At 38.1% G+C, this 12,048-nt stretch overlaps 1 protein-coding gene across 1 annotated transcript in view; it reads right to left on the reverse strand.

Moving 5' to 3' along the window:
- MGAT5 (alpha-1,6-mannosylglycoprotein 6-beta-N-acetylglucosaminyltransferase) overlaps positions 1-12,048 on the reverse strand; it is a 384,608-nt gene that overhangs the window by 48,499 nt on the left and 324,061 nt on the right. Inside the window, exon 13 of the mRNA XM_036747575.1 lies at positions 986-1,135. Within this exon, the coding sequence (XP_036603470.1) occupies positions 986-1,135 (150 nt within the window). The remainder of the gene's footprint in view (positions 1-985; positions 1,136-12,048) is intronic.

The following is a 12,048-nucleotide window of genomic DNA, read 5'->3' on the forward strand; positions in this document are numbered from 1 at the left end:
CAAAAAAAAAAGTTTTTGCATGCAACTAGAAAATAAGATACACAGGCAATGGGGTGTAGAAATTTATCTTGCCCTACAAGAAAGGAAGGGAAAAAGGGGATGGGAGGGGAGTGGGGTGACAGAAGGGAGGGCTGACTGGGGAACAGGGCAACCAGAATATATGCCATCTTGGACTGGGGGGGAGGGTAGAAATGGGGAGAAAATTTGTAATTCAAACTCTTGTGATAATCAATGATGAAAACTAAATATATTAAATAAAAAAAAAGGAAAAAAAAAGATATGACCCCAGAGGGCAGAACCCGGAGAAACAGATGAAAGAGGCAAATGTAGGCTTGATGTCAGGAAGAATTTCCCAATCATGAGAACTGTTTCCCCTCCTTGGAGGTCTTTAAGGAGCAGCTGTACAACCAATTATCAGGCATATTAATTATAAGGGGTGTCCATTTAGTGTTTAGGTTGAACTAAATGATGGCTGAGATCCTTTCCACTTCTCAAAAATGGTGATTTTGTAATTTATGCACATTGTTTTCCCTACCTAAAATGCCCTCTCCTCTCATTTCTTAAATATTGACATACTATATACCCTTTATGGCCCAGCTCAAGGCTCTCACAGGAAGACCTCCCTGACTGTTCCAGTCCACATTGATCTTTTCTCCCTTCTGAATTTCTATAATATTTGTAACTTCCAATAAACACTTGTTAAATTACCATGACTTGGGAGGAAGAAGGAGAAACATTCTTGAATGCAAGGAGATAGATAGCTCAGTGACATCTTCCTTACAACTAAAGGCTTCATCATGAGAGATGCAATTGTCATCTATAATCCTTGTGAGCTCTCACAGAAAGTCACTCCCTAGAAATAATATTCTAGAGGCTTTCCACAGCACACAGGAAGAAGAAAGGCTTGACCCTAACTTCAATAATAATTAGAAACAAATTCATAAATATGGTCATTGGATCAGCTCTTAACAAAAGGTTGACTTACCTTGGTTTCTCTGAGAAGAAATTGTAAATCTCGTCCACTGAGGATTCCGTGATTCTTCACGTAGCTGGGCATGTGGTTAGTGCTAGATCCATAGACAGTCGCATGTACTTCCATGTATGTGTGAATGATGTCCAAGTACTCCTTCTTATTCTAGAGAACACAAATACACATTATATATACTTTAGTTTTATACTCCATTAATATGGGTCATAATTAGCTATAAAGGGGAAAAAAACCAACCTTATCTTAGAAGATCTGGAGACTGTGGAGCTCATTGCTTTTAACTTTATGGTAATTTAGAAATAATAATGATGATAATAAAATCTAAGATTCATATAGTATTTTAAGGTTTGCAAAAACCTTTACAAATCCAAGTCCTGAGTTTTTTTTTTCTTTTAAAAATTCTGGCTTGGGTATTGAGTGGCAAGAGTCATATAATAGTTATACAGTTTTGCAAAGAAAAAAAAAATGTTATGCAGCAGTAGCAGTAGCAACTTGCTACTGAATACCAAATGAATAGCTTACGGCAAGTTGTTTTGAAGTAACATCCTGGTTTTGTGATTACCAAGAACTCAACACATCAGTTTTGGCTCATCCTCATTGTGGGGGAGGAAGTTTGGGGAAGAGAAAGGAAAGCCCTGAAAACTCAGTCTGCCTAGAATAGACATTTGGAGATGCCAAGGAGTCCCTGTGGAAAGCAAGCACCCAGTCCCTGCCAGTCTATCATTTGATGAATGGCTCGGTTCCTCTTGTCAAAAAGAGAGCCCACCTATTTCTGAGCTTAAGGAGACCTAGTGGTCTTGTACAATACTTATTTATTAACCAAGGTAATGTAGAGATAATTGCAGCATTCAAGTAAGGAAAAAAGGAGAAAAATTAAACAAGCATATTTCTTTTAATGCTTAAAGTTACAGAAGCAACTGACATATGTATGTATCATGTGTGTATATCTATATATATATATACAGAGATATAGATATACACACACTATATATATGCATACACACAATACAAAAATACCATGCCTAAAAATACATAAAATACGTGCGTATGTTTATACATATGTAGTATATATATATATATATATACATATATATATATATATATATATATACACATATATATGTGTGTGTGTGTGTGTGTGTGTGTGTGTGTATCTCATATGTTTGTAGGCACTAGATTTTGAGAATGATTTTATAAGTCAAAATTTTCTGTGTGTGGGACTTTATACAATTTTCCTGCCTGAGCACTGCACGATTGCTTGGTACTTGCTTGAGCTTGATTTTCTCCCCTATCTCTTCATTTTAAAGGTGCAAGCTTTCTCATGGTTTGCTATTCTATATTTTTTCTGAGCCTGTTCCCCAAGCCCTCAAGTCAAACATAGTAATAGCAGGTTTTGTGAGAGGAAACCACAAGGGCGTAGGAGCTTTCAAGGTCAGTACTGTGAACGCCTCTATTAGACTGTGAGCTCCTTGAAGGCAAGAACCTTCGTTTGCCTCTTTTTGCATCCACAGCACTTAGCATGGTGCCTGGCACATAGTAGGTACTTAATTTAGTTTATTGACTGGTTGTTAAAAGGCATAAACGAGAAGAAGAAAATGTGATTCTTTCTCCTGAGGTGGCAGTTAAGATTTGAGGGGAAGCTAGCTGGACTCCCACTGCTTAGAAATCAATGACCCATTGACTTTTAAGGCAGAGGGATAGACAGATAGACCTCTCAAGGTCCCTTTCATTCCATATCATCCCAAGTCCTTCTAGAACAGACATCAATTCCAAATGGTGTGCTACTCAGGAAAAAAAAAAAAACCCACACTCAGGTGTCCAAAGGCAATACATGAAGAGTATGGATCTGTCCACAGATTATATTTGTCCCAAACCTTCCATCCTAACTACTCACAAACCCCAAATCACCAAAATAAGTCTATTAATATCCATGTGACTGGACAGCACAGAGTCACTTTCACACTCTGGAATGTTCTTCCCACAACTCCACCTACTCCATTGTGTTTTATAGAATCAAAATTTAGTTCCACTCTCTTAAAGAAACTGAAGCCTAGAGCTTCTCCCATGGTCACAAGCCTAGTTAATGGCAGAATCAGTACTAGCTGTCTCATCCCTTTGCTTACAGTCCAATGCCCTATTATATTAATCTATCTTTGTGATGGGGGATGGGACCTGGACTTTGCCCCTGAATTTTCCCACACTGGTGTAAGACCTAGTCTTTGCCTTGAACCTTCCCATATTGGCATCCAGTCTACCTGGATACCCAATAATGCTTTTAACTCTCCTTTCATTGTGGCCTGACCACTTAACTTCTTTCATTGTCTGCATCTGACCCACCCTAGGCTACTTACCACTCCTTAATCCCATCCAGATCTTCCCATAGTCTTTTTCTGTATAAAAGTACCAATTTTACCCCCATTAAAGTACACAGATTCACTGAAAATCTTGCCAGCTTCTACTGGCATCACCATAAACTTGCTACTTTGACTGGAAGACTTGAGTGGTTGAATTCTTTTCAGGCAAACACCCCCCATGCCCTTGCATTTGGGGGTTCTCAACACCCCAAACCACAACAGTATAGACAGCCAAGTAACACAGCGAATAGAACACTAGACTTGAGTGGAAAAGCCATGAGTTCAAATCCAGCTTCAGACATTTCTTAGCTGTGGGATCCCCAGCTAACCCCTTTCAGCTTCAGTTTCCTTGTCTGTAAAGTGTAGATTGGGGCAGCTAGGTGTTTCAATGAGTAGAGCACAAGCTCTGCAGTCAGGAGGACCTGAGTTCAAATCTAGCCTCAGACACTTCACACACCTACTAGCTGTGTGACCTTGGGCAAGTCACTTAACCCCAATTGCCCTGCCTTCCCCCCTCAAAAAAAATGTAGATCATAATAGCACTTATCACCTAGGGTTGTCTGAGGGATCAGATAAATGTAAAATGCTATATAAATAAATGCTAGCTATTATCATTATGTTCAAGTGGGAAAATCACATATGAACATCAGCCTCTGATAGAAAAAATGGTAATTTAAAATATATCTCAAAAGTACTACAGGATAGAAAAAAGAAACTTAATTCACATCCTCAGTCATGTCATGTTCTATAAACAGTGACCACAATGATGTAAAGGAAAAGAACACTGGAAGACATCAGAACTTAGATCAATGCAAGTGACCAGTTTTGGCTCCAGAAGACTGACTTTGAAACCTCCCTTCGTCTTCTCCACTGAGGCTACAAGTGAGGAATAAAGCATATGCTGTCAGATATGATGAACATGCTGATTTGTTTTACTTAAATTTGCTTCTTTGTTACAAGAGAGGGTTCTGTTGGTGGGGCGGAATTAGGAAAAGACAGTCTTTTAAAAAGGCATCAATACAATATTTTAAAAATAGAGCTGCAGTTTTAATTACAGAGAACCATGGAGAAACCAGGACTATATATAATTCCATTAATTTATATAAATTTATGGCAAATTCATATTGAATAGAAGTGACATTTAAAACCTTGTTTTATTCACATATGAACCCCTCCTAGTCCCCAGAAATCCTGAATAATAAAGCTTCCACCAACAGTTCTGAGGACTAATGGCTTAAAAAAGCCTCCCAGATTGTCTTGGTATTTCAATAGTCAGTGTAATTTAAAGAGGCAGTTCTTCCTCGAGAGCTGGCTGTGTGCAGTTAATCTTTACATTAATATGGTGCTGCTGATTTGATTTCCCAGGTTACACTGCACTTTCCCTCTTCAGCCCTGACTCCCATTAGTAAGGCCAAAGCTTAAGGTTTTATACCGGATGATAACTTCCATTTTACATTACAATACCTTCCCTCTTTGGTGTGGGGGAGGGAAATGAAGGAGGGACGATGGCTGGGTAGGAAGCCTTGGCAGTTGCTCTCTCCATAAGTGAGCCAAGCTCCAATTCCTGAAAGCCACGTTCCTGGGCCATGCCTTCTGCTAACTGCTCCTCAAGATTATGTTTTTACTGTTAAATTCCTGAATATTCATCCTCTAGTCCAAGAGACAGAGAGTTAGTACTGGGCTAGGCATTAGGATGCTTGTTTTCTAGATCAGACTACCACTAACTCGCTGGGTCATATGAATGACCCTTTTGCCTCTTTTTGAATCCCCAGCTTAGCACAATGCCTGGCACATAGTAGGCACTTAAGAAATGTTTATTGATTGACTGATAATCATTCATCCCTCTGGGCCTCAGCTTCACATAGGTAATGTGAAGGGATGATGCAGGCTGATCTCTAAGACCTCCTTCTAGATCTACAAAGCTATTATATGAGCTACTCAGTCCTCCCTCTCCAGCCTGTTCCCAAAGTGAAGCCAAGGGGCTCTTTCATTGAGGATTAGAGAAAAACATGTACTGACAAAACAGCGGAAACATAAAATCCAAGACAGGAGGGGGCAGAAGCAGGGTTTTCTTAGATGCCAAGAATTCTTTTTTTTTTTTTTCGTCCTCAGCTCAATTTAAATTCTCTTTAAAAATAACCAATAAAACCTATTAAAATTTAAATTGATGAAAGCAGGAAAGGTACATTCCCAGATTTAAACAAATAAGGCTAAGGAGAAAGTGAGAACTTAGTACAGGAACACTTGGCCTCTGCTGCTTCATTCTTTCTTTAGCTGTTTTTATGATTATAGCTTGAGGCAAGTACATTTGCAACACTGGTAGTAAGATATTTAGTGCTGGAATTGAGAGCTTTGGGAAAACAACATAATATGAAATATCACTGGTGTGAGGACAAGGTTGGGGGGGGGGAGTGGCAGAATGTAAAATGAATAGCTCTTTTCTCATTTCTTCATTCACTTGAGCTTTTTATATTAAGAATTTCATTTGTGAATGCTACTTTTATATGCATTTAGTGACCTTTTAAAAAGATTCGTATTTCTAAGATCTGCTTACATTATACATATCACTAGATTTGGAGTCAGAGGACCTGGATTTGAGTCTTAGTTCTGCTAATCATTATGTGGAATGAACTTGGGACAAGTTACTTCTCTGGGCCTCAGTTTCTACCCCTGTAAAATTGGAAATTGTACTAGAAAATCTCCTGAGATTTCTTGCAGCTCTAAATCCTTTGAGCCTATCTTTGTTTGTAAGTATAAACACATTTTCATTTGCATAGGGAGTGCTCTAGTATGCACCTGGTCTCACCCATGGCCATAAAAAATCTCTATGGGTGTAAACCTCATAACACTCCATACTTTATCATAACCTGATGGTATTCAAGTTCTCCCTAATAGATATAGATCTTGGCATGGCAGCCTTCACGTATCTGTGAAGGACTGTCAGATCTGACGTATTCTGAATGACTCAAGCGCATATCATTCTGGAGCTAGAAAGGATGGTGGGGATACATCCAGTTCAGTCTTCTTATTTTATATACAAGGAAACTGAGACTGGGAGACGTGATGCTGCTTGACAGAGTGACAGAGCTGGTTAGCAGCAGGGCCATAATTAGAACTCATGTGTTCTGAATGCTAGACAAATGCTCCAATACACTATTATTTCTCAAACTACTCTGTTGGTCCTTATGATGTGAAAAGGTGTTCCATGAACAATCTTTAATACTAGAGATTTTTTCTTCTAATGTTTTAATGAAATTATATATAAAAAGGGAAAGGAAGAGAAGGGAATAAGCATTTATGAATTGCCTACTATGTGCTAGGCACTGTGCTAAGTACTTTTTACAAAGATTATTTCATTTGATTCTCATAATACTCCTATGAGGTAGATGCTATTATTATAATACCCATCATACAGGTAAGGAAACAGAGGCAAACAGGGTTGAATGGCTTGCCCAGTCACAAAGCTAGAAAGTATCTGGGGTCAAATATGAATTTAGGTCTTCCTTATTCCAGGCCCACCACTATATCCACTGCTTCATGATCTGCCTTTCAAAAACATATTAAGGATAGGAGTTTAAAACTATAAAAACAGGTTCAATTTTCTGTGTTCTAAAACGCCCTCTCTTTAACCTGGCATTATTCTGTATTCATATACTGTGGATATTTACATTTACTTTGTAAAGCTCCCAGTTTACACTGTATATATTTTGTATTTACACGTTGTCTGCCTCATTTAAATGAGAGATCCTTGAGGGTAAGGATTATAATGTTTGCTTTATTTTGCCTCTGTAGTGCTTAGTACAGTGCCTGGCACATCATAAGTGCTTAATAAATGTTTGTTGACTGAATGTTCTACGGTCAAACAAGAGGATGTGACCAAGCCCTGGCCTGGTTTGCCAGAAGAGAGTTCACAGTTGCGTTGAAATATAAAATGTCTACCCATCAGTCCTGCAAAATGAGGTTTAAGTATCAACCTCCTGGAAGAGTGTAACGGAAGTTATTATTACTGTTTAAATTTGTTTCTGTTAAATTTCTGCTTATGAATTATTCCTTGTTTAGTGTTTATTTTGGTAAAGGAAATAAATACCCGTCCCATACCCAATCCATACTGTATGAATATTTATTTCCTACTCTCTGGAGACCCTCCATAAAAGTAAAAACCCAGGCTTTAAACCTAAGCTAGGTTTTCCCCAGGAGTGAAAGATATAATGAACCAGAGCAAGGGAAAGAGAAGACTAACTCCTCTCATTAGAAGCCAGGATCCCTTGTGGTTATATCCAGACTGGATCATATACTTGGATGCAGAGCAGAGGGCTCCCTTAGTGGAGAAGGGTGTGGGGTGAGTGCCCCAGTCCCTTGGGCCCCAAAATATTATTGTTGTTGGATATGTAAAGAACTTTAGAGGTTATACAAATGCCAACTATTATTATTCAAGAGAAAACTAGTTCCATCCACCTGCCTTCAATGCCATAGTAACCAGCCCTGAGTATGACAAGTTAAAACAGCAATTACTCACATTTAGATAATATTCAAAGGATGATGCTGTAGGATAGTTGGTACAAGTATTATTATCCAAATTTTAAAAATAAGTAAACTTAAGTCAAAGAGGTTCAGTGACTTGTTACTCTACAACTGAAATGAGGTTTCCCTATAGAGGCAAACAGTATATTTGTTGTTGTTTAGTCATTTTTCAGCTGTGTCTGACTCTTTGTGACCCCCTTTAGGGTTTTCTTGGCAAAGATACTGGGGTGGGTTTGAAATATCCTTCTTCAGCTCTTTTTTACAGATAAGGAAATTGAGGCAAACAAGGTTAAGTGACTTAGCCAAGGTCACAGAGCCTATAAAGCATCTGAGGTCAAATTTGAACTCAGGTCTTCCTGAATCCAGGCCCAGTACTCTATCTACTGCACCACTTAGAGGCCCAAACATGGGGTCTACGCTTGGCTAAATTGATAGGTTACTACATGTACATTTATAGAGTCTACTGAAAAATTCGCATCCCTTCTCTAGACCTCTCAGTTTTCTCAAATTGAGGAGATTGGAGTGGACGACATGATTCCTAAAGTCTCTTGCATCTCTAATATTCTGTGATGTCCAATACCTCTGTCTATGCCACCATTTGGTTGTTCTAGTAGCAAATTTTCTTATTCCATTTCATATCGACCTAGGAAAGGAATGTTGAAATATTACCAAAAAAATCCTACCTATTAAATATTTGGAAGCAAAGGGTTCTGGGCGGGGAGGTGACTTTCCAAGAAAATGTATTGATTCTCCAGAATCATGGAATGTTTGAGGTGAAATGAGCTCTAGGATTGTGATGGGCCAAAAGATAGAAACCAAACTGAGTTGAGCTGCAGCTTTAAAGGCCTGAACTTGGACCTTTTATTCAAAAGGGAAAAAGGAAAAAAAATTCTCTTTCCTGGACTTCCTCATGGTTAGCATCTGACTACCAACAAGCAAAATCCTTCTGCACTTAGCTCAAAGGTAAGAGCTTCCACATTTGGATCACTTAATTTTAGAGCTCTCAGAAGAAAGAGGAAAAAAAAGAAAATCTGGGAGATTAATTTTAATTTATAAAAACATAATCTAGTATACCACACTGCTACCAAGAAAACAGCTACCACTATTAGCCTGACATTAAAATCATACCAACTGTGGAGCTTAATTGACTGTATGAAATTTATAAAACTCAGTTTTTGAAATAAAGCATTTGGGGTTATTTTCTTTGGAACCTATATAAAACCTATCTCTTTAAGAACCATAGGGCCATCAACAAAATGTGGGAAGGTCATACAACACAGCCTCCAATGGTGCCCTAGGCTATTGCTGAAAATTCCCTGCAAGAGGATTACAGATTTGCAGTATGATACATAATTGAATATGCCAGGAAGCTTCCATTATAATCATGATTATGCTTGTGGTAAGCAGCAATGCTTCAAAATGACTGAAGAGTTTTTGAAGATCTTTACATTAGGTGCCTCTTTCCAACATTCAGCAATAACTGTTCTGTCTCCCAGAATGGATGGAGGAGATGGAAAACATGTTGCCAGCATATGTTTTATTATGCAGGGAGATAGGGGACAGGCAAATTTGTCTCTGCCTGCAAACAGCCATTCTCCTGGCGCCTGGCACACAGGCCTAGACTAAAAGAGCAGTCTGCTAGTAAAAAGGTAAAAAAGAAAACAGAAGCCAGCTGCTAGGGAGTTTTCCTGACCCAAGTGAATCTCCTCAGGCAACTCTGACAAAATCCCAGAGAGCCCTCTCCTCTAGTGTTAACACTTACTGAAAAAAATTATGCATCAAACACCTGATTTTATCCGGAGAGATGGAGAAGGGATTAGCTGAGAGGGGGAAGAGCCAAATGACAAATAAGATACATCATGATTAAAGCTGTTTCTACCAGTACAAGAAATAGCTGCCTAAACACAGGGTTGTAAGCAGAGACTTTAAGTATCATCTAAAGAGAATGGACCTTTTCTTCTAGAGATCTTTTTAATTGGCGATTCCATAAAAGGTCTGGTAAAGGAAGGCCCTTTCTGAAATCTGTGTTTGGAGGCTTAGAATTAAAATATATCACTGACTTCGAGACAAGAATAGTGGTACAGGAGAAAAACAAAGGCTGGCTGGGAGAAAGAGGTCCTTGGTACGAAACCCCATTCTGTAGCTAACTGGCTGGGTGACTTTGTCTGGGCCTCAGGTTTCTCAGCTATAAAGTGAGATGAATTGTTTCAATTTGGGAAATGACTAAACAAAATGGGGTCCCGAATTGGGTTTAATTTGTGAAATGACTAAACAAACTGAACAATGTAATAGAATACTATCGTGCCACAAGAAGCAATGAATAGAATTCGGAACAGCATGGGAAGACTTATATGAACTGATGCGCAATAATAGTTATGTAGTGCTTTAAGGCTTCAAAGTGCTTTATAAATATTATCTCATTTGATCCCCACAGCAACCTTGGGAGCTGGATGTCATTATTATCTTCATTTTACAGAGGAAGAAACTGTGGCAGAGAGAAGTGAAATGACTTGTCTAGGGTCATACAGCTAATAAATGTTTTGAAGCTAGATTTGAACTCAGGACTTTTTCTGACTCACAAGCAAAGTACTCTATATGCACTGAGCTACTTAGATTTCTGAAGAATTAAGTAAGCAGAGCCAGGAAAATAATATACTCAGTGATAAGAAAACTATAAATGGAAAGAAGAAAAAGCAAAACAAGTCTGAACGTCACGTAATTTTAGAGAGCAAGCTTGGCCTCAGATGAAAAAAATGAGAAAAGGGAGTGCCTTCCCTTCTGTGCAGAAAGTAAGACTATGGGTGTGGAACATTGTATACACTGTCAGACTTAGAGGATGTTATTGCTTAGTTCTGCTGAACTGATCCCCCACACCCTTCTTTCTTAAAAGGGATGGCAGAAGTGAAGGTGATAGAAAAACCAAGTATCAACAAGAGTCAGTATTACCTAGGAGACAGAGCCTTGGACTTGGAGCCAGGAACACTTGGTTTCAATTTCTGCCTCAGAAACTTAAAGGCTACGTGACCCCCATTTGTGACAGTCAATTTTTCTGGCCTTCAGTTTCTTCATCTATAAAATGGGAGAGCTGGACTCAATGACTTTAAACATCCCCTTCAGTTCTAAATTTATGATAACATCTAAAATTTTTTTCAACTCAGATTTGGACTGGATAAGCATCATAATCCCTTACATTTATGTAGCTTTTTAAAGTATTAAATGTACTTTACATAAATCATCTCATCTAGACATCACAACAAATAAGAGGTAGGCAAAACATATTAACACCTCCATTTTTCAGATGAAGAAACTGAGGTTAAGACTAAATACCTTGTTCAGGGTCACAGGTCTAGCAAATAAATGAGAAAGATTTCTAGTCAGGTCTGCTTGACTTCAAATCTAGTACTCTATTCTCTACACCATGGTGCCCCTCAATAGAAGGAATAATGGGGACTATGGATGAGGGAGCACCCGCATTACCAAAATCAGGGATCGTTGAAGCATTGAAGATACCTACTAAGTTGCTAAAGAAATATTTCACTTACTTGAAGTGGGTCTGACCACTTGCACAGTAGTAGGCAGTGCAGTGTTGTGGAAAGAACACTGAATTAGGAGAATTAAGAGATCTGGGTCTTAGTACTGGCTTTGATCATAACTTTTTTTAAAATAAACATTTTAATTGTTTATTTTTAATATCATTACAAAATTCAAATTAAAGGGATGCATTTGGAAGACTAAATTTTTTTTCATTGTGATATTTTCAAGGATTTAATTTCTCCTTTGAAAAATTTTGCTATATAAATGGTCATTAGGATTTAACGGAACAACAATTTGCCCACAATTTTCTTATCAATTGTTTTAGAGACCTCTGAGTGTTTCTGAATGTTTAGTTGTTGAATTAAAAGTACTTCTAGAGTTCTCTTTCATATTGTATTCTTTCTTTTGTATTGACTGTAAGAGAAAATGTCACTTTGTAAAACTGAATGGAATGACTATGGCAGATAAAATTATATGGGAAAGAAAGTGGTATCAGCAAAAAGATTACTGGTAAGGTCTTGTGCCTATGTAGGCTTCAATTTTTTTCCATGAAAAAAAAAGGACCCATTTTCATTGATAGATCTTTTTCTTAAATCATTGTTTGGTTTTTAGGTTTATTTCTGTTTCAAAAGGCTCATCTCCCACTATAAA

This window comes from Trichosurus vulpecula, chromosome 2 (assembly GCF_011100635.1).
Source record: "Trichosurus vulpecula isolate mTriVul1 chromosome 2, mTriVul1.pri, whole genome shotgun sequence".
Taxonomy (NCBI): domain Eukaryota; kingdom Metazoa; phylum Chordata; class Mammalia; order Diprotodontia; family Phalangeridae; genus Trichosurus; species Trichosurus vulpecula.